The sequence below is a fragment of the Sciurus vulgaris genome (assembly GCF_902686455.1).
Source record: "Sciurus vulgaris genome assembly, chromosome: X".
In the NCBI taxonomy this organism is placed as follows: Eukaryota; Metazoa; Chordata; class Mammalia; order Rodentia; family Sciuridae; genus Sciurus; species Sciurus vulgaris.
In genome coordinates this window covers 49271807-49293104 of record NC_136471.1, presented here as the reverse complement: position 1 = coordinate 49293104, position 21298 = coordinate 49271807, and the positions used below count along the sequence as shown (strand labels likewise).

Sequence of the window (21298 nt, the reverse complement as noted above, 5' to 3'; positions counted from 1 at the left end):
ATCACTCCCAAGCACTCTAAATTGATTTTTTAAATTCGTGTATTATAGTTATACAAAAAGTGGAATTCATGTGTTCATACATGCATTGTTTGGTTAATTTCATTCTACTGTCATTCCCCTTTCCTATCCCTCCTCCCTCCCTCTATTCCATTGTTCTTCCTTCTATTTTCCTAAGATTATCCACCTGCCACTTTTAAAGTACCTTATTTCTCTCTAGCTTCCACATATAAGAGAAAACATTTGAACTTTGACTTTCTGAATCTGGCTTATTTCACTCAGCATGATGTTCTCCAGTATCATCCATTTATCAACAAATTACATAGTATCATTCTACTTTATATACTATAACCCCACCTTTTGGTACCAAGGATTGAACTCAGGGGCACTTAACCATTGAGCCACATCATCAGCCCTTTTTTGTATCCTTATTTAGAGATGGAGTCTCTCTGAGTTGCTTGGGCCTACGTTGCTGAGGTTGGCTTTGAACTTGTGATCTTTCTGCCTCAGCCTCCTGAGCCGCTAGAATTAGAGGCATGTGCCACTGTGCCTTGCTTATCCCAGCCCCTTTTTAATCTACAGTTTTTTTTATTGTAAACAAATGGGATACATGTTGTTTCTCTGTTTGTACATGGAGTAAAGGCATACCATTTGTGTAATCATAAATTTATATAGGGTAATGTTGTTAGATTCATTCGGTTATTTTTTTCCTTCCCCCGCAACCCTCCCACCCCTCTTTTCCCTCTATACAGTCCTTTCTTCCTCCATTCTTGCCACCCTCCTTAACCCTAACCCTAAACCTAAACCTAACCCTAACCCTAACGCTAACCCCTCCCACCCCCCATTATATGTCATCATCCGCTTATCAGCGAGATCATTCGTCCTTTGGTTTGCTGAGATTGGCTTATCTCACTTAGCATGATATTCTCCAATTTCATCCATTCGCCTGCAAATGCCATAATTTTATCATTCTTTATGGCGGAGTAATATTCCATTGTATTACAGTTTTTAAAAAAAGGTTTTTTTAGAGGTTGATAGACCTTTTTTTTTTTATTCATTTATTTATTTGTGGTACTGAGAATTGAACCCAGTGCCTCATACATGCTAGACAAATGCTCTACCAGTGAGCCACAACCCCAGCCCCCCATATTTTTTTTGGTGCATTATACTGGTATATAATAATGGGATTTGTACATACACACAATATAACAATATAATTTGTCCACTATTACTCTGCAGCACTTTCCCCCTCCCTCTCAAACCCCCACCCCTATTCCTATTCCTCTATTGATCTCTCTTTGAGTTTTAGGAGATCCACCCCCATCTTTCTTTTCTTTTTTCCTCTCTAGGTTCTGCATAGGAGAGAAAACATTTGACCCTTGACCTTCTGAGTTTGACATATTTCACTTAACATGAGTGTTTCTAGTTCCATCTGTTTTCCTGCAAATGACATAATTTCATTTTTTTATGGGTGAATAAAATTCCATTGTGTATCTATACTACATTTCCTTCATCCATTCAGCCATTGATAAGACACCTAGGCTGGTGCCCTAATTTGGCTGTTGTGAATTGTGCTGCTATAAAAATGGGTATGCATGTATCGCTGTAGTAAGATGACTTTAATTCTTCAGGATAAAATCCAAGGAGTGGTATAACTGGGTCATATGGTGGTTCCATGCCTGGTCTTTTGAGGAACCTTCATGCTTATTTCCATAGTGGTTGCTAATTTACAGTCCCACCAACAGTTTAAAAGTGTTCCTTTTTTCCCACATTCTCTCCCTCGCCCCTCCCCCTCTTTTTTGTATTGGGGATTGAACTGAGGGGCACTCAACCACTGAGCCACATCCCTAACCCTGTTTTGTATATTATTTAGAGACAGTGTCTCACTGAGTTGTTTAGCTCCTTGCCATTGCTGAGACTGCTTTTGAACTTGGAATCCTCCTGCCTCAGTCTCCAGAGCCACTAAGATTACAGGCATGCATCATCATGCTGGCTCCTTAGCCCAATTTTATTTTGAGACAAAGTCTCATGAAGTTGCCCAGGCAGGCCTTGAACTTGTAATCCTTTTGCCTCAGCCGCACATGCAGATGGAATTACAGGCATGCTCTACTTACCACTCCTGGAAAGGATGTTTTTATTTGATGATATAATATTTGTTATAAATGAATATAATTTAGAGAAAAGTCTGTTCTAGGGCATCCTGTTCAGGTGTGTTTCTTGTAGAGAAAATGGAAAAATAAACCTGTATTTGTAGTCTGTCACCTAGAGAATAACCATGTTGGAGCAGCAACAACTGAGTTCTAAATCAGACAGTCATCTCTGGTCTCTTCTGCCTCTAAGTTTCTGTTCTGAAAACTGTTACATCTGAATGATTTCTTGAATGAATTTTTTTTGTTTGTTTTACTCTCTCAGTGTAGTGTTCTTCAGAGTCTGAAAGAGCTACTGCAGAATTGGCTATTGTGGCTTTCTGTGGACGTTCGCATGAAACATCTGACGAGCAGTCCTCTGTGAGTTATCTTACGGTCCTCCACAAAAAAATGATCTATACAAAAACGTTTGCATATGGGGTTTAATATTATGACATGAAACCTCATCGTTTGGTAGTACTTTTCTGAAAGATTTTTTTTGTTGCTTTTCATTCTTCTTCCCCACAGAAAGAGAAGTTAATTCTCCAGGTTCCTATTTTATGTCAGAAAGCACCCCTTTAACCTCAAAGGAACTTGGCATGAGTTACTTAGCAAAACACTGGAGAGCTAAAATTAGCATTTGCAACTCTGACTTTCATTCAGTTTAATTTACTTTATAAAATGTATTCTTATATGTAAAGTCAATTTTGCTGATGGTTAGAAAATCTTTGAGGTATTTTTTGCTGCAAAGTTTTCGTTATATGTTCCTCTGGCGTAATTTGGTTATGTGCATTAATTTATCTTGACTTTCAGGTTAAAGAGCCTAAATTTCCATTAAATGTGCACTTTACCCTAAAAGTGAAAATAAAAAGACTGGATTTCAAGGAACCACATAATCGTATTTTATTATCAGCCATGTTATTTTATAGCATTTAAAATTTTTATGTTCTAGTAAGTTGTAAATATAATCAAAAGTAGAGAAAATAGTGCATTGTTCCTCTAGGTACCCATCATCCAGCTTCATAAATTACCAATCATGGTTAACTTTTTTTCATATATAACATCCTTCAACTTGCTCCTGGATCATTTTTTTAAATACCAGTTTTTTTGAGTTATAATTAATTCACTTAGCATAAAGTTCACCCTTCAGAGTACACAATTCATTGGGTTTTAATATATTCACAGAGTTGTACATCTGATTTCAGAATGTTTCCATTATTCCCCCAAAGAAATGCTATTACCTATTAGCAGACATTTCCCTACTATGCCCTGGCAACCACTAATCTACTTTTTATCAATTAATTTACCTTTTCTGAGCATTTCATATAAATGGAACCATGCAGTATGTGGCCTTTTGTGTCTGGCTTCTTTCACTTCATGTTTTTTTCCCCTACATTTTGCTGGGGGAGTAGTGGGAATTGAACCCATGGGCACTTAGACCACTAAGCCATATCCTGAGCCCTTCCCCTTCCGTTTCCATCCCACCTCTTGTTCCTTTTCCTCTATTTTAAAAAAAATTTAATGCATTTTTAAAATTTGTTCTAATTAGTTATATACGATAGTAGAATGCATTTTGACACATCATATATAAATGGAGTATAACTTCTCATTTGTCTGGTCATACATGATGTGGAGATACACAGGTTATATAATCATATGCACATAGGGTAATAATGTCCAATTCATTCTAATGTCATTTCTCATGTCCCCTCTCCCCTTTTCCTCTATTGATCTCCCTTTGATTTTTAGGAGATCTACCCCCACCTTTCTTTTCCTTTTTCCTCTCTAGGTTCCACATAGGAGAGAAAACACATGACCCTTGACCTTCTGAGTTTGACATATTTCCGTTAACATAAGGGTCGCTAGTTCCATCCATTTTCCTGTAAATGACATAATTTCATTTTTCTTTATGGGTGAATAAAATTACATTGTGTATATATACCACATTTTATTTTTCAATATATTTTTTAGTTGTAGATGGATATAATACCTTCATTTATTTATTTGTTTTCACGTGGTGCTAAGGATAGAACCCAGTTCCTCACATGTGCTAGGCAAGCGCTCTACCACTGAGCTACAACCCTAGCCCATACCACATTTTCTTTACCCATTCAGCCATTGATAGACACCTAGGCTGGTTCCCTAATTTGGCTGTTGTAAATTGTGCTGCTACAAACATGGGTGTGCATGTATCACTGTAGTATGATGCCTGTAATCCCTCAGGATAAATACTGAGAGTGGTAATAAGTTGGTTATGTGGTGGGTCCATGCCTAGTCTTTTGAGGAACCTCCTTACTGATTTCCATAGTGGTCATACTAATTTATAATCCCACCAACAGTTTAAAAGTGTTCCTTTTTTGGGCTGGGGAGATAGCTCAGTTGGTAGAGTGCTTGCCTTGCAAGCACAAGCCCTGGGTTTGATTCCCAGCACCGCAAAAAAAAAAAAAAAAAAAAAAAAAAAAAAGTGTTCCTTTTTAATTATTATTTCAAAATAGATTCTTTTGTCATGTGTAACTAAAAACTCTTCTTTTTTCTCCTCCCTCCTGGATCATTTTTTAAGTAAAACCCAGATACCATCTTAACTGTAAAATAATGATACCATTATGATATCTAAAAAGAAATAATAGTTCTTAATATTGGGGGGGGGGACCAGGGATTGAACCCAGGTGTGCTTAACCACTAAGCAATATTCCCCAGCCCTTTTTATTTTTTAATTTTTTAAAATTTTTGAGTTGGTCTTGCTTAGTTGCTTAAAGCCTTGCTAAGTTACTGAGGCTAACTTTGAATTTGCGATCAGCGTACCCCACTGTGCCTGTCTAATAGTTCTTAATATATTCAAATATGCAACTGATGTTCAAATTCCCCTTTGGTTCAGTTGCATATGAGTGATTAAAATATGAGCTCAGGCCCATTTTCCTTGTATTCTTAACCCTACAGTGATCTGTTTGGTTAGTAGAGGATAGAACCTTCTTGAGGGTAGCATGAAAAATTGTTTTTAATTCATATTCGTCTTTGTAATGTTTATATATATGCCTGATGGTTTTTAGAAGAAAATGGAGCATTAGTAGATAGTGAAAATGTTTTATAGTGCTGTGTTTCTCAATGTGTGGTCCTTGGACCAGTAGTGTCAGCATTACCTGGGAACTTGGTAGAGATTAAAATTTTCAGTCCCTGCCCTAGATATACTGAATTAAACATTGGAGGTGTCCCAGTAATCCTTTTTTAATACTTCCATAATTCTGGTGCAAGCTAAGGTGTGCTAATAACTATTATAAAGAAATTGTATTGAGTAGTTTGTTTGCTTCATTAACCTTTGGCCAACTTGCAGTGTAAGTCTCAGACACTCCTGAAATAGGTATATTACAATTTCTATATTGTCTTTTTAAGAATCCTAGGATCTTTCTTTATTAGTGTTATAGATTCAGGGAGAATATCTACAAAGAAGCAGGGCTTTCTAAAATTCTTAAATAAATGAGCATATATATACATATATAATTTTTCTCATTATAATAATATTTGGTATTATGTAGTTTAGCTCTTTAGTTCTCAGTAATTCCTTTTGGAGATATGAGTACAATGCTGTATTTCTATCATACGATCATATGTCATGTGAGTGTTGAAAAGGAAGTGAATTGTAGTTATAGACCACAAGTAGAGATTGTTAGGAAACATTTTCAGTAGTGGTTCTCCAAGGACATTTCTAATTGTCACAGTGACTGGGAAGAGGGTGTTGCTGTTTTGGCAGCAGCTAGGGATGCTATATGCTGTGGTAGGGAATAGGAGGTTGTCCTGAATAGTGAATTGTTTCATCCAAAATGCCAATAGTGTCCTGTGGTAAAACACTTCAGAAGAGGTTCAGTGGTAGAGTACTGGCCTAGTTTGTGAGGACCTGGGTTCAATCCTCAGCACTGCCCCCAATTTTTTTTTAAAAAAGATGTTCTGAGCAATCATCATTATTTCAAATTATTTCAGACACATTTGCCAAGTGCTTCCAAAAATCATCATTAAACCCTATCAGCTTTGCTAGTAACCAGCTGACTGCATGGATGCCACCTATTTGAATTGTCTCCTAATCCTTCCTTCCTTGTTCTGGCACTGAACCATCAGAGTGGTTGTGGTAGAGTCATCATCTCTGAAGCTCTGAGACTACATATATTACATTATTCCTTTTTCCAGCCATTGTTGACTACCTGAATAGGAGGGTAAAGCTATGAATTCACATAGCAAGTCTCTTCCTCATCTATTTAACTGCAGATTGAAACAATTGAGAAATGGATGGATTGAACTAATTATGCCCAGTGTGATTTAAAGAGAATTAGTTCATTGATTTGGGAAGAATGTAAAATACCCATATCTGCTTTTTACTAAAAGAATGAAAGATGCCAAAAATTTTGTTAATTCAATTTTAAGATTAGATTGAATTCAGTAGGGAATATATATATATATATATACATATATTGCCATATCTCCAACCCTTTTTTGTTTTTTAAGACAGGGTCTTGCTAAGTTGCTTAGATCCTTGCTAAGTTGCTGAGGTTGACTTTGAACTAGTGATCCTTCTGCCTCAGCCTTCTGAGTTGCTGGGATTACAGGCATATGCTACTATGCCTAGCTCCAGTGAAAATATTTTAACAGTATCTTTAACTGAGGAATTCAGGCAAAACTGGGTTTTGATTTATGTATTAGGTTTCACTCATTGTTTTGCAATGTTACGGGCATCATAAGAAATGATTCCTAAAGTCATTTTAATGTTTATCCTTTTAAACCACTTGTGGTTTATTTGAGATTAATGAGTTTTCATTATATTTTTTTCTGGTTTGCTTTAACATTTTGTTAATTTTCAGATTTTATTCTGAAATTTTCATGTTGCTTTGTCATGAACTCATTCCCCCAGTTACTAGAAATAAATATTCTCTGAGGATCCCTACACATTGGTAATGTTATTTAAAGTCTATGTAGAAAATAATCCTTTTTTCCTCCCTCATAATTACTAGTAGAGTCTGGTTACTGAGGATATTCTATGAACTGATCTTAATGGTTCCCTAGAGGGTTAAGTGTAGTTTTATGATTCATCACTGTGATTTTTTTAAAAGGGAATTATACATTGGAATACTAATAGTCCTTGTTTTATATCCTATCTGCTTCTTGCTATATGTTATCTACCTGTAGCTTGGAAATTGTGAGCACTTTTGCTGGTCTGGATCTGAATGTTATGCATTTCTTTATTGCAGAGAGACAACTCTGGGTGGATCCATGAACTCTGTGTCTAAACTGATTCACTATGTAGGATGGCTGTCCACTACTGCAATGCGATTGGAGAGTAACAATACTTTCTTGTTGCACTTCATTTTGGATTTCTATGAGAAGGTAGCACACATTCCATTTTTCCAGTTTAGATTTTTGTGATAGCTATTCACTTTTCTAGCCTATTATTTAAATTTCGTGGACATCCATCAAGGTGTGCTGTGATCTTATTAGCATGGTTAAAATAACCACACATTTTGAAGTGGATTATTATATTTTCATCTGAATAAATGACTTTCATAAAATAAAGTATAAAAACAAATGTCTTTTGTTTTTGGTCTAGTTACCCACCACTTTAATATACATTGACCTATACTAATACTGGCCCTAGAGAGAAGTCTGTTTCTAGCATCACTTTTTGCTTATTCACTGTACATCACCAACCTCTGGCAAAAACCAAGATATCATCTTTTTTTCCCCAGATCTCTACACCTACCTTTCAATTAACTATATTCTCCTGGTACTTAGTAACTTTATGATACTCGTACTCTTAATGTTTTATAGTATTTAACCTGGAAAGAACTATTACCATGAAATACCCATTAAAATCTCACTTGTCCTACCTTTCTTTCTTCATTAATACCTAATTGTCTTGTGTTATGTGTTTGCTTACAAGCATGCTCTCCTTTAATTTTCTAGGTCAGGCACTGACTAATGTGATAAATAAGTATTCATGGAACTTAAGGAGAAAGAAATGCTCCTTCTTCTACTCTTTTAATAATTGTGTCCTAGAAATAATTCTCTATGGTTGATATTTGATGATGTTTATTTTCAGCAGACTGGTGGCTACCTATTCTATTTAGGTAGATGTTTTTATTGTTTATGGTGATAATTCTTTGGGACAACTTGACTGATTACTGGTGAATAATCTATGTACTGATGTTATCATTTTTCCCAAAAGGTGTGTGACATATATGTAAATTATAACCTTCCATTAGTGGTATTATTTCCTCCTGGGATCTTCTATCCTGCACTCCTCAGCCTGGATACCAGTATACTGAACCAGCTGTGTTATATTATGCACAGGTACAAGCCTTTTTACTATTTATTACTTACTACATCATAATTTTATCTTTATCTTTCAAGTGTAACACAATAAATATTCCTATTCATTTTCTGCCAAGGCATACAAAATAGGAAATATGGTGTTCTGTTGGATACAGAATTCCAATATGGGATAAGATAGCTGTGCTATTTGTAAGTCCCCCACTACAAGGGATATGGAATTTAAAACATTCATAGTTAAGGATCTGTTGTGCAAGGTATAATTGTACTCAACTTTAATTTCTGTGTCTTAAAGAAAAATTAGTCATTTGTTGATAACTGGTTTAAGTGTATGTAGCTTTTCTGGGAGATGAGAGGAGCTATTGCCAATTATATGAAACTCTAAGTATTATTTCGGATCTCTTATTCTTTCACTTGTGGACTGAAATTACTCTTTTTAATCATAGGTGTAGACCCTTTTTGGCTTAACTTGTAGAACTATGTCAAGGTTAAAATATTTTACAACTAATTAGATAATCATTCTCAGGCAAGAAAAAATATATCCTTTTTTCTGCTGTGACTTTTTTACATGAAGAAAATATATTCTGTATCAGTGACTGACTGCTTTTAATTCTCTATTAATTTTTGATAGTGAAACATTAGAAAGTTGTTGTCTGTTGGGCTGGGGTTGTGGCTCAGTGGTGGAGTACTCACCTAGCACATGTGAGGTACGGGTTCAATCCTCAGCACCACATAAAAATAAATAAATAAATAAAATAAATAAATTTAAACTTTAAATAAACTAATTCAATAAACAAAATAAAGGTATTGTGTCCATCTATAACTAAAGTATTTTAAAGAAAAGCATGTCTGTCATTGTTTTGTCTTTTTAAAATAAGGTACAATTTACATACAGTCAACTGCACATCTTAAATGTACAATTCAGTTTTGAACCTCTATTTTTAAAATTCTTGGGGGAGCATATGCCACAAAATGATAAAATCATTAACCAGACAGCTGAATATTTGTAGGTATTTACATTTATTTGCATTTAAAATGTAAGTTTTTGTTTATTAGTATTTCAAAAGCATTGCATCTAAAGGCATGCTAAACATTTCATTCTATTTGTTCTTATCCTAGGTATCGTAAAAATTTGACTGCAGCAAAGAAAAATGAGTTTGTACAAAAGGTATGAATGATAAATCTCTGTGTTAAATCACTATTTTTTAAAAACTGACCTGTTAACAATAAAAAGGAAAGAATGAATAGATAATAATGATAATTTTCTTTTTTTCTTTGACTCTTTAGGCAAAATCAGAGTTCAGTTTCAGTAGCAAGACCTATCAACAATTTAATCATTATTTGACAACCATGGTTGGTTGCCTGTGGACATCCAAACCCTTCAAGAAAGGAACATACATTGACCTCCAAATCCTCAAAAAAGCTAGAGTAGTGGAGTACAAAAACAGTTTAAATTTAGTTTATCACCCTTCTCTATTAAGCTATGCTGCCTCCTTTTTGTTGCAGGTAAGAGCATTTAAAAGACTTAGATTTTATATAGCATTACTATAATGGCAAAAATAAGAAATACCACAAATTTAGAGTCTCTGAATTATTTTTTTTAGTAACAATTAAATTTTAGGCATTGTGGAGGCTTTAGGGATTCAGTTAAATAAGTCTGTCTTCTAAGAGAATTTGGACTTATAGTGGCAACAGACTTGTAAACAAATTAATACAGCATAGTGATGTGAAGTGAGAAAAGGTAGTTTCGAGAATGATAAGGAAATGATTTGCTTAGTTCTGCTTGGGTAGAGGTGGTGCCAATTAAGAGGCTTCATAGAAGTGGAAGTTCTCATATAATCTTAGACCAGTTGGAAAATGTAGGCCAGATAATATTATAATTACAGTCTTCTCAGAAGCATGCTGATTTAATGGATTAATAACAGTGTGGGCAGGGAGAGGGGTACCTTCTCAGTACTTTATCCTCAGCTCTGTCATTTTCAACATTATCAGTGACTTGAAGAGGATTCATATAGTGTGTATATCAAATGCATGGATGACACGACAGGGTGGGATTGCAAGTACTCTGAAAGAATATAGATTCAGAATTTCCTTAACAGGTTGGAACAGTAAGAAATCTAACAAAATGAGGGGCTGGGGTTGTGGCTCAGTGGTAGAGTGCTTGCCTAGTATGTGTGAGGCACTGGGTTTGATTCTCAGCACCACAAATAAATAAATGAATAAAATAAAGGTCTATCAACATCTAAAAAAATTTAAAAAAGAAATATAACAAAATGAAAAAAATATATTTAGGGGGGAAGATAATTCATTGAACAAATGTTTAATATATGCATATAATGAACCAAGCACTGTAATGAAAAGACATATTTGGGTGTTGCCCCTCAAAGAGCTTACAGTTTAGTTGGGGAGGCAATCAATCAATAGACATCTTAGTATAAACAGTGATGAGCAATGTGTGAGGTTTCCATTTTCCCCACATCTTCCCAACACTTGTTATCTGTATTTTTTTATCCTAGTCATCTTACAGGATGTGAAGTAATATGCATTTTGGTATTGATTTGCATTACCATGGTATCTGTTGATGTTCAGCATCTTGTGCTTATTGGCCATTTGTATATTTTCTTTGGATAAATATTTATTCAGACTCTCATTTTAAATTTGTATTTTGTTATTGGTTTGTGAGAGTTCTTTCAATATTCTAGATATAAGTTCCTATCTAAATATATACTGGCAAAAGTTTTCACCTATTCTGTGAATTGACTTTTCACTTTTTTGGTTTGCATATTTTTTTAAAAATATTTTTTAGATGATAGACCTTAGATATTTTTTGATAGACCTTTATTTTACTCATTTATTTATATTTGGTGCTAAGAATCAAACCCAGTGCCCCACAGATGCTAGGCAAGTGCACTACCACTGAGCCACAACCCCAGCCCTGTTGGTGTCTTTTTAAAAAATATTTTTTAGTTGTATATGGTCACAATACCTTTATTTTATTTATTTATTTTTACGTGGTGCTGAGGATCGAACCCAGTGCCTCACACGTGCGAGGCAAGCACTCTACCACTGAGCCATAGCCACAGCCCTTGTCGGTGTCTTTTGAAACACAAAAGCTTTCAATTTTGAAGTTCGATTTATAATTTTTTTCTTTTAGTCCTTGTGCTTTTGTTTCAAAGTTAAGAAATTACTGCCTAACCCAAGGTCATGAAATTACATGTCAATTTTATAGTCAGCTTGCCAATTTCTACAAAGAATCCAAGTATTATTCTGATAGGTAATGCCTCAAATCTGTAGATCAATTTGGGTAGTACTGCCATCTTTAAGTCCTCTCACACATGTCCATCAGATATCTTTCTATTTATTTGGTTCCTCTTTAGTTTTTTCAACAATGTTTTATGCAATGAGTATAAGTTTTATACTTCGTTAAATTTATTTCTAAGTATTTTTCTTGTGTTACTGCAAATGGAGTTGCTTTTGAATTTCATTTTGATTTCTCATTGCTACTATAGAAATGTAATTTAATTTTATATATTGATTGTATTTCCTGCAACTTTATTGAACTTCTTTATTAGTTATAATTTTTAGGTGATTCCTTAGAATATTCTTTATCTAGAATTATGTTATCAGCAAACAGAGATAATTTTATTTCTTCCTTTCAAATCTCAGTGCTTTTTCTTTGTCTTGCCTAATTGTCCACCTTTAACTTAAGTTATATTGTTGAAGAAAAGTGGCAAAAGTGACCACTTGATCATGGGGAAAACATTTCACTTTGTTACCAGTATGATAAAGGTTTCTCTGGATACCCTTTATCAGATTGAGGATTTCCCTACTATTAGTTTGTTGAATGTTTTTATCATGCATGAGTGTTGGATTTTGTATAATGTTTTCCTACATCTACACACTTGATCCTATGGTTTTGTTCTTTATTTTTTCAATATAGTATATTACATTAATTGATATTCAGATGTTTAACCTTGCATTCCTGGAATAAATCCCTCTTTGTCATGGAGAACAATTCATTTTACATGTTACTAGATTGTGTTTGTTAGTAGTTTGTGGAGATTTTGTATCTATATTCATAAGATTGCATACTGGTTTTTCCTTATAATGTCTGACTGATTTTGTTTGCAGGTTAGTACTGGCCTCATTGATTGAGTTAAGAAATGCATTTTTATCTCGTACATTTTGGAAAACTTGGTGAAGAGTTGGCATTATTCTTTAAATATTAGATAGTGAAGCCATCTGATCATGGGCCTTTTTTTAGTGGGAGGTTTAAAAATTACTAATTCAATCTTTTATTATAGGTTTATTCTTATATCCTATTTCTTTTTGATGTTCCACTTTTTAAAATAAAAGTGTTTATAGGTACAAATTGATCTCAAAATGTTTTCTCATTTTACCTTTTTTTTTTTTTTTCGGGGGGTGCTGGGGATCGAACCCAGGGCCTGTGCATGCAAGGCAAGCACTCTACTGACTGAGCTATCTCCCTAGCCCTACCTTTATTTTTGATACTGGGGATTGAACCCTAGAAGTGCTTTACCACCGAGTCACATCCCCAGTCCTTTTTATTTTTGAGACAGGGTCTTGCTAAATTGCTAAGGCTGGCCTCGAATTTGTAGTCTTCCTGCCTCAGCTTCCTGAGTCACTGGGATTTACAGAAGTGCTGAGTTTTTAAAGACAATTTTTGCCAACTGCCAATTTTGTTAGGGAATATAGTCTGGATTTTGCTGTTTACATCACATGTTCTTGTGTTCCTGCTATTTCCTGTAAGTTAGTAGTTAGATCTAAGGGTTTGATCAGATTTGGGATCTTTTGAAATTTTAATAATCTTTTAATTTGGCAAGAAAGTTTTATAGATAGCATTATTTATTTGCATTAGAAGGAACTTAATATATCTGATCATCTCTCTTTTAATATTAGTGTTCATTGATGATTATTGCCCAGATTTAGTTCATCAAAGTGTTGATGTGATGATATTTTATCATTCTTTCTTTATTATCTGAAATATTTTCTGTAAAGAAAAATTTTTCTTCATTTTGATGCTTTTAGGATTTTAAAAATTGTTCCTTTTTTAATTGTTCTCAGGTATCATGGGAATGACCTAATCTATGATTACTGAAAGTGAAAGTCAATGTTGTCATTAAGAACTTAGAAGTTATTGCTTTACTCATATCCTGGTATTATTGTTTAGTAATTGTGTGATCATGGACAAGTTGTTTAAACTCTTTGGGCTTCATTTACCTTGTCTGTTAAATAGGACTGATAATACCTACTTGATTGGGTTGTTATAAAAAGTAAATTTCATGATGCATGTGAATCTAATTATCTTTGGCATATAGTATTGCTTGGATAAATGTTGCTGTTGTTATTGATTGATTGATTTTTATCATAATTCAAGAATATTTTTTGAAAATTTTGATTATTAGTTATTGTTTCCCAATTCTTTAAAGCAGTAGTTCACAATTGAGGGAACTGACATTTAGCAATGTCTGGGGATATTTTTGGTTGTCACAAATGAGAAAGGGAACATACTGGCATCAAGTGGGTGAGACAATGGGATGCTATTAAATACAGTACACAGAACATTACCCCCCCACACAAAGAATTTTTCAGTCTAAAATGTTAGTAGTGCCAAAGTCAATACACCCAGCTTTAAAGGTTTTCTCTCCACAGTCTGTCTCCAGCATCTTACCTGTACTCATCTTCTGATAAAGCTGTTTTATTAGATGATTTGATATGTTCTTGAGTGTATGCTTGTAATCAGTTTCATGCTGCATACTCTCTTACTTTAATGGATATTGTTTAGTGAACTTAAGATCCTATTTCTGTTAAGTAATTTTTGACATGGTGAAAGTTTTTAAAATTATTTTTTGAGGTTGTACTTACACATACAAAAAAGTCAGAAGTTACATAAAGGTATATAATTTCAAGAAAGTTTCCAAGAAATGATACATTTTGGATTTGCTTCAAAATAATTAAGAAGTATTTGGAAATTCCTCAAAAAGTAAACAGAATTTGTCATTTGACCCCATAATACCATTCCCAGGTATATACTTAAATTGAAAATGGTGCTCAAACGTATGTACACTTATGTTCATAAATTATTAATACAATAGCCAAAACAAGAAAATAGCCCAACATTTCATCAGCTGATGAATGGATAAATTACGGCATAGCCATACAATGGAAATTATTCATCTAAAAAAGGAATGAAATACTGATACATACCACAAAGTGAATGAATTTTGAAAGCATTTTGCTAAGTGAACAGCCAGACACAAATGATCACATGTTGTTTAATTTTACTTATATGAAGAACTCAGAATAGCTGGGTATGGTGGTGCACCCTTATTGTCCCAGCAGCTCAGGAGTCTGAGGCAGGAGGATGGAGTTCAAAGCCAGCCTCAGCAACCTAGGGAGGCCCTAAGAAACTCAGTGAGACCCTGTCTCTAAATAAAATACAAAAAGTGGTGGGGATGTGCCTCAGTGGTTAAGTGCTCCTGAGTTCAATCCCTGGTACCAAAAAAAAAAAAAAAAAAAAATCCAGAATAGGCAAATCCATAGACATAGAACACAAATTGGGTTTTAATAATCTTACCCATTGTATCCTGTGGTTACTTCATTTCCCTCCCCAGAAACAACTACTCTTAAAATATCTTATACCAGATACATGGTGTACATTTCTGTAAGTTATCTTTTTCAACACCATGTACTACACTTACTGTTTTGTCTCTCGATTTTTTTAACTTAATATTTGGGCTTTTGTTTCTTATTAGTACATAAAAGGTTGCCATATTCTTTTTGGTGTTTGCATAGTATTCCCTTATATGAATCTAATGTATGTTAAAGTGATCCCTTATTGAGAATCTAAGTTGTTTATAATCTTATTCAGTTATTCTAATCAACACTCTTGAATTGTATATATTATTTTACACATATGCTAGTATGTTTGCTAGATAAAATTACTCAAAGAAGAATTGATTTCAAAGGAATATCTTAAATTTTGGTGATTATCGTCAAATTGCTTTCAGTGGAAATTTCTATTCACACAAGCAATGAATGGGTTTCCATTTCTCCATACTCAGTCAACATATGCATTTCCTACAGTTTTTTAATAGATTGTTGTAAAAATATTTTCATTAGCCGTTGATGGACCTTTACTTTTTTATTTACTTATTTATATGTGGTGCCAAGAATTGAACCCTGTGCCTCACACATGCTAGGCAAGCACTATACCCCTGAGCCACAACCCCAGCCCCCTATAATTCTTAATTGGAAAAGCATATAATGAATCATAGATAAAGCATAAGTGATTTTCATAAATCAGTATTTTTTCCTCTAAGAGGGAGGTGAAACAGAAAGAGAAAGACTCTTAGTTACAAGATTTAATCTCTAAAGTAGTAAATTTATCACCTTGTACATAGGTAAGCAAACTTGTTTTGGGGGGATAAGTAATTGATATAGTCTTTAAAATCAAAACCATGTTCCAAATGTTTAAGGAAGATTCGTTTTGGAAGTTTAAATTTTGGCAGCATAGAGTAATACATTTGGCAAAATGCGAACTGCCATTTCTCTAGTTAATATTGTTTCCATGTGGTCCAGACATGTTAGGCTTTAAGATTAATACAGCAGCTTTCCTTTAAAAGAATGCCTTTTGATTCCCAATCACCAACTAACTGATTACTACCTGAATACTGTTACTTACTTATCTTTTAGGTGGTATATATAACCTCTGATACCATGGCTCTATGATTTAATTCTGACAACTTTATTTTACTGAATTATTCCATTATAAATGGTTCTTATTAGCTATATTCTTTAGTGACAGTTTAACAAAATGTACTTTGGCTAATCAGTTCTCAGAAAATGTGTAGAGCTTATATTTCAGGTAATTCTGAAGCTTTGCATGTGTGTTGAGGGGGGATACTAGGGATTAAATCCAGGGGCATTCTACCACTGAGATACATACCCAACTCATTTTATTTATATATTTATATAAATATATTTATGTATTTATGTATTTATATATATTTTAATATATTTATTTATGAGACAAATGTCTTGCTAAGTTGCCTAGGATGAAATTTAAGCAGGGCTGCAGTATGGTGGTCTGAGTTGATATTTAATAGAGATCCCTGGCTTCTTTGTGGAGGATGAGTTAAAAGAGAAGGCCTGAGCCAGGCCTGGTGACACACACCTGTAATTCCAGGCACTCAGGAGGTTGAAGCAGGAGGATTGCAAGTCCAAAGCCAGCTTCAGCAAAAGCAAGGTGTTAAGCAACTCAGTGAGTCCCTGTCTCTAAATAAAATATAAAATAGAGCTGGGGATGTGGCTCAATGGTTAAGCGCCCCTGGTTTCAATCCCCCCTGGCTCAATCCCCCATACCAATAACTAACTAACTAACTAAATAAATAAATAAATAAATAAATAAATAAATAGATAGATACTTGCTAAAATCTGAAAGCAAAATCGGGGGAAAAAAAAGAAATTGTGTTTCAAGCATCAGGTTGGTGGCATAACAACAAAGACAAGAATTATTTTAAGGTGGAATAAAAGAACTTGCGACTGCCCAGTGACCCATGAGTATTCAGTGAATCGCAATTGCTAAAAGTGGTATAACTTGTGAATTTATTATCAGTTAGTAAATTCTGACACTATGGAAAGACAAAAAAATTACTTTAAGGGCCACAATTATTTGACAAAAGGATTTGGAAAGAAATCTTTGAATGCTTTTAAAAAACAATTTAATAACTGCATTGTTTTATTTAAACACAAAATAGGGCTGGGGATGTGACTCAGTGGTCAAGTGCCCTTCAGTTCAATCTCCAGTACCAAAAAAAAAAAAAGGAGGCCTGAGTGGAAGCAGGGACACCAAGTAGGAGGCTACTGTTGGAGTTGAGAGAAAATATATTAATAATGATTTTTATGCAAGTAATAGTTGTAGAGATGGGAAAAATTGACTGGTTTGCAGTAAATCATAGCAGTAGAACAGGCAGGACTTGATGGTGGCTTGATTGGAGGTGGGAATGAGAAAAGGAATTCTTGAGTAACTGAGTCAATAGTGGTTCCATTTGTAAGAACCCAGAAACCACTCCGGACGCAGGAACTCACATAAGAAAGTTTATTAAGCAAACAGGCAGAGTGTCTCCCTGCAGGGTAAGAGAGAACATGAGAGGGAGAGAGAGAGAGAGAAAGAAAGAAAGAGAGAAAGAGAGCACTCAAGAGAGAGTGAAAGCCAGGAGGAAAGAGAGAAAATGGCGGAGGAGCTTTTCCTAAATATTGGAATTTCATGGGCTAACAAGGGACTAATGACTGAGAAGGAGACTTGCAGGCTGACTAATGGACCAGTAGCTAGCTAGGATGTTCACAGACTGACAAACTAGGTTGTACGATGGGAGGGGGTGGGGGAGCAGCTTTCTATTATACTATTTATTAAAGAGAGGAATACTGGTGAATGAACAGGAGAGGTTATTTTGTTTGGGCAGGGAGAGTAAGTTTAGAATTGAGTTATCTTTTGGCCTAATTAAGCTTGAAGTGCTTGTTAGACATCCAAAAAATGTTAAGTGGACAGTTCAAAATAGGGACTTGGATCTTAGGAGAGAGATTAAAACTAGAAGAATATCATATCATATGGAGTTCATCAGGATGTACTATATTTGATCAATCCCCAAAATGCTTTTTTTTTAACTTTCTGATTTCCCAGAGATCAGGATGCATCTTGTGATCATTGTCAGCTAGGCAATAATCATGATATAGTTGTCATTTGCTGTTCAAGCATGCATAGGCAGACTGTTAGAATCAGACTGTGCAGAATGAATGTTAGCAGTTTGGGGGCAGGGAGTTTGGAGGCAATGTTGGAGCATTGTTTTAATGCTCAAACCCCAAATAATTTGGGAGGAGGGAGAAGGAAAGCAGTGAACCACACATGTTACAGACTTTCCTGAAGCAGGAGCCAAAAATTGAATTGATTCTTGGTATCCTCGGGGGATTGGTTCCAAGAAATCCCTTTTCAGATAATAAAAGTCACAGGTGCTGAAATCTCTTATATAAAATGATGTGAGATTTTCACATATGCTCCTATATACAGATGTTCTTCTACATAAGATGAGGTTATGTCCCACTAAACCCATTATAAACTCAAAAGATCTTAAGTTGAACCATGGTTAAATTGATCATCTCTGGAATACTTATGTATTGGTTAGGGAATGAGGACAAGAAAAAAGTCTGTACATATAATCATTGGTGCAAGGTGAATATTGCTCAAACAATGAGTATGGGGAGAGACTTAGGGTCTTTGAAATGGTGGGAGGTTACAGTTGGGTATACCTATACATCACTTCATTCATGTGGATTCAGCATAATGCTCGGCACACAGCAAATTCCTTAGAAAACTTTTCTCTAATACCCTGCATCTCTAGACTAGTGGCTAAGTACAGAATGAAAAAAAATAAAGCCATAGATTGGCTAAATGGTGCTTGCTTTTTCTACTGTGATTTTGTTTCCTCTTTATTTGCTTCTAGGAAGAAGGAACCGTGGAGGGTTGTAGTGGGTGTATATTCAAAAAGAATCCAAGAGTGATGGTAGGAATAGGACGTAGCAAAATGAATCAGAGTGAAGAACCATCTTGATTTTCTAGTGTTTTTGCTAACAAAATATCTTCATCCCCATGTCTCCCCACTTTTTTTTTTTTTTTAAAGGAAAGCCCAGAAGACAGGACAATAAACACGAGCTCTATTCGGGTAAATAAATTTACTTTCATTATGGTCAGGGATTTCATGTAGCTTGATATCATCAAGAGATTATATACCTTTAAATTTTTCCAAATCTTAAGTCTGCTGCCTCTACAAAGTCAAAGTGAAATGTTTGTCTTCTGAATTAATTCCAGTGACTTATATGAACTTATTGGCGTATACCTTCTTCATTGTTCTCTAGGATATAACTCTTCATAGTTTGATACTTGCTGTTGTGATCATGCATCATCTCATTTAGTAGTATAGTTGCATATATACAAACTGTGCCTGTAATGAAACTAATTTAACAAAACTCTATATAATTATTTCATTATTATAGAAACTCCTGTTGTGTATTTATTTATTACAGACAGTAGCATAATAATGTTTGCTCCTGTATTATCTATTTTAGATGTTAAATTTCTGGAGTATGGAAATGGTGGCAGATTTTCATTTCATAGTATTTTGTTCAGTTGAACAGATTATTTTTGCCAATATAATGAAAGGGATGGTTATCCCTTGGACTTTGGGTACTTTCTGGTTTAAACATTACTTAGTGACTCAGCTCCAGATATGAACCTGGCCCTTCTTCTGAGATAACGCTTGTTATGTATATCCAGGATGCTGTGAACTTTTCCTAGGGAAAGAAGAGGAAGTAGAAAATAAGCATATGTATTTGATAAGTACTTTTTTTTCTCTGCCTGCAGGGGAAGAAATGGAGCCAGTATTTGGAATATTTATTTTCAGAGGGGTTACAAGGCTTGAAACTTTTCATAGAAAGTAATATTCATCATTCTTCTGTCCCATGATCAGAGCTGTCCCCTGATCAGAGAGCATGACCACTATGATAAATATTAAATAAATGTTAACTTACAAGCCAAACATGCCAGACTAAATTCCTTCCTCAATGTTAGAGAGGCAAAGTAGCTCAACTTGTGTTTCCTTATTCATTTCACTAATGGACTGCCATCTTCAAGGAGTACTCAGAATGGACTTCTGTCCATGGTTCAGGAGGGCCTTTGTGTGGCTAACTTATATTTCATGATTTAGATTTTTAGCTTACTGGTGAAAAATGACTTCATCATGCACTGCCTTCTACCAAATTATACATGAAGAGACACGTCTGCTTTGTGGTGGGATTTTTCATATTTTTGTATACTATGAGCTGCATTTATAGAAGACAGCAGGTAATATATAGTGTTAGTTAATCCACAGACATACTCATACAGAATACTGTGTTGACTCTGTGAAACCTCTGTGGATATTGCCATTTTTTCTTATGTGAACAAGAGCATCAGCACCAAATCAATAGGATACAACACGTATAACCCTTAAGATCCCTGAGTAGCTCATGGCCTCCTGGGCCTTCAATGGTAGGAATTTGTTGAGGGAAGGAAGGGGAAAGAATGGGAGTGATAATCAAGACATTTCTGTTTATGCTGATATGGTTTCATGAAACTATTTTATTTGTATATGTGTATGTATAGATCTATTTTTTAAATGTTCAGGCCTAAATAAAGTGTAATTTTAAGAAGTAATTCTGAAGCCTTTTATGAATTTCATATCAGCTTAACTATCATGTTGACTATAAATTTTTGTGTCAGCTGAATAACTCTTACTCTTAATAAAATTCATATTATTTGAGAGGAATGAAACTGATTCTATCTTCGTCTTTAAGGGCACATTCTTATCATTTTTTTCTATTCATTAAAACAAAAAATGTATTATTGGATAGTGGAAATCCCATTCATCCATTCACAGATTGAATTAATATGTGTTGAGTTCCTTACTATGTTGCAGGTACTCTTTTTTCCCTCATTTATTTATTTATTTATTTTTAATTTAAATTTTTATTTTTACAGACTGCATTTTCATTCATTGTACTGCCAAGTACTGTTCAGTGTGCTGGTGATACAGCTGTATCCCATACAAAGTACCTGCTTTTATGGAGTTTACATTCAAATGAAGAAGTCAGACAATAGCACTATAAGCAATATATAATATCAGGTGCTAAGAAGAAAAAGCAGGGAATAGGGATAGAATGTGGAAGTGGTTGCTACTATATATAAGGTGGTTAGGGAAGGTTTGTATGAAGAGGTGATAAAGGCAGAGAACCTCATAAGCATATGAGCCATG

The 21298-nt window shown here is 34.6% G+C and overlaps 1 protein-coding gene across 2 annotated transcripts in view; it reads left to right on the top strand.

The window, feature by feature from the left end:
• The window catches only part of CENPI (centromere protein I), a 73306-nt gene extending 52458 nt beyond the window's left edge, over positions 1–20848 (top strand). Inside the window, exons 13-19 of one of the 2 annotated variants that reach the window (XM_079124057.1) lie at positions 2410–2504; positions 7355–7490; positions 8329–8453; positions 9552–9600; positions 9720–9938; positions 19130–19171; positions 19870–20848. In XM_079124057.1, the coding sequence (XP_078980183.1) occupies positions 2410–2504; positions 7355–7490; positions 8329–8453; positions 9552–9600; positions 9720–9938; positions 19130–19171; positions 19870–19971 (768 nt within the window). In that variant the 3' untranslated portion in view covers positions 19972–20848. The remainder of the gene's footprint in view (positions 1–2409; positions 2505–7354; positions 7491–8328; positions 8454–9551; positions 9601–9719; positions 9939–19129; positions 19172–19869) is intronic. The other variant, XM_079124056.1, reaches the window with a different exon arrangement.
• Positions 20849–21298: the final 450 nt, after the last annotated feature.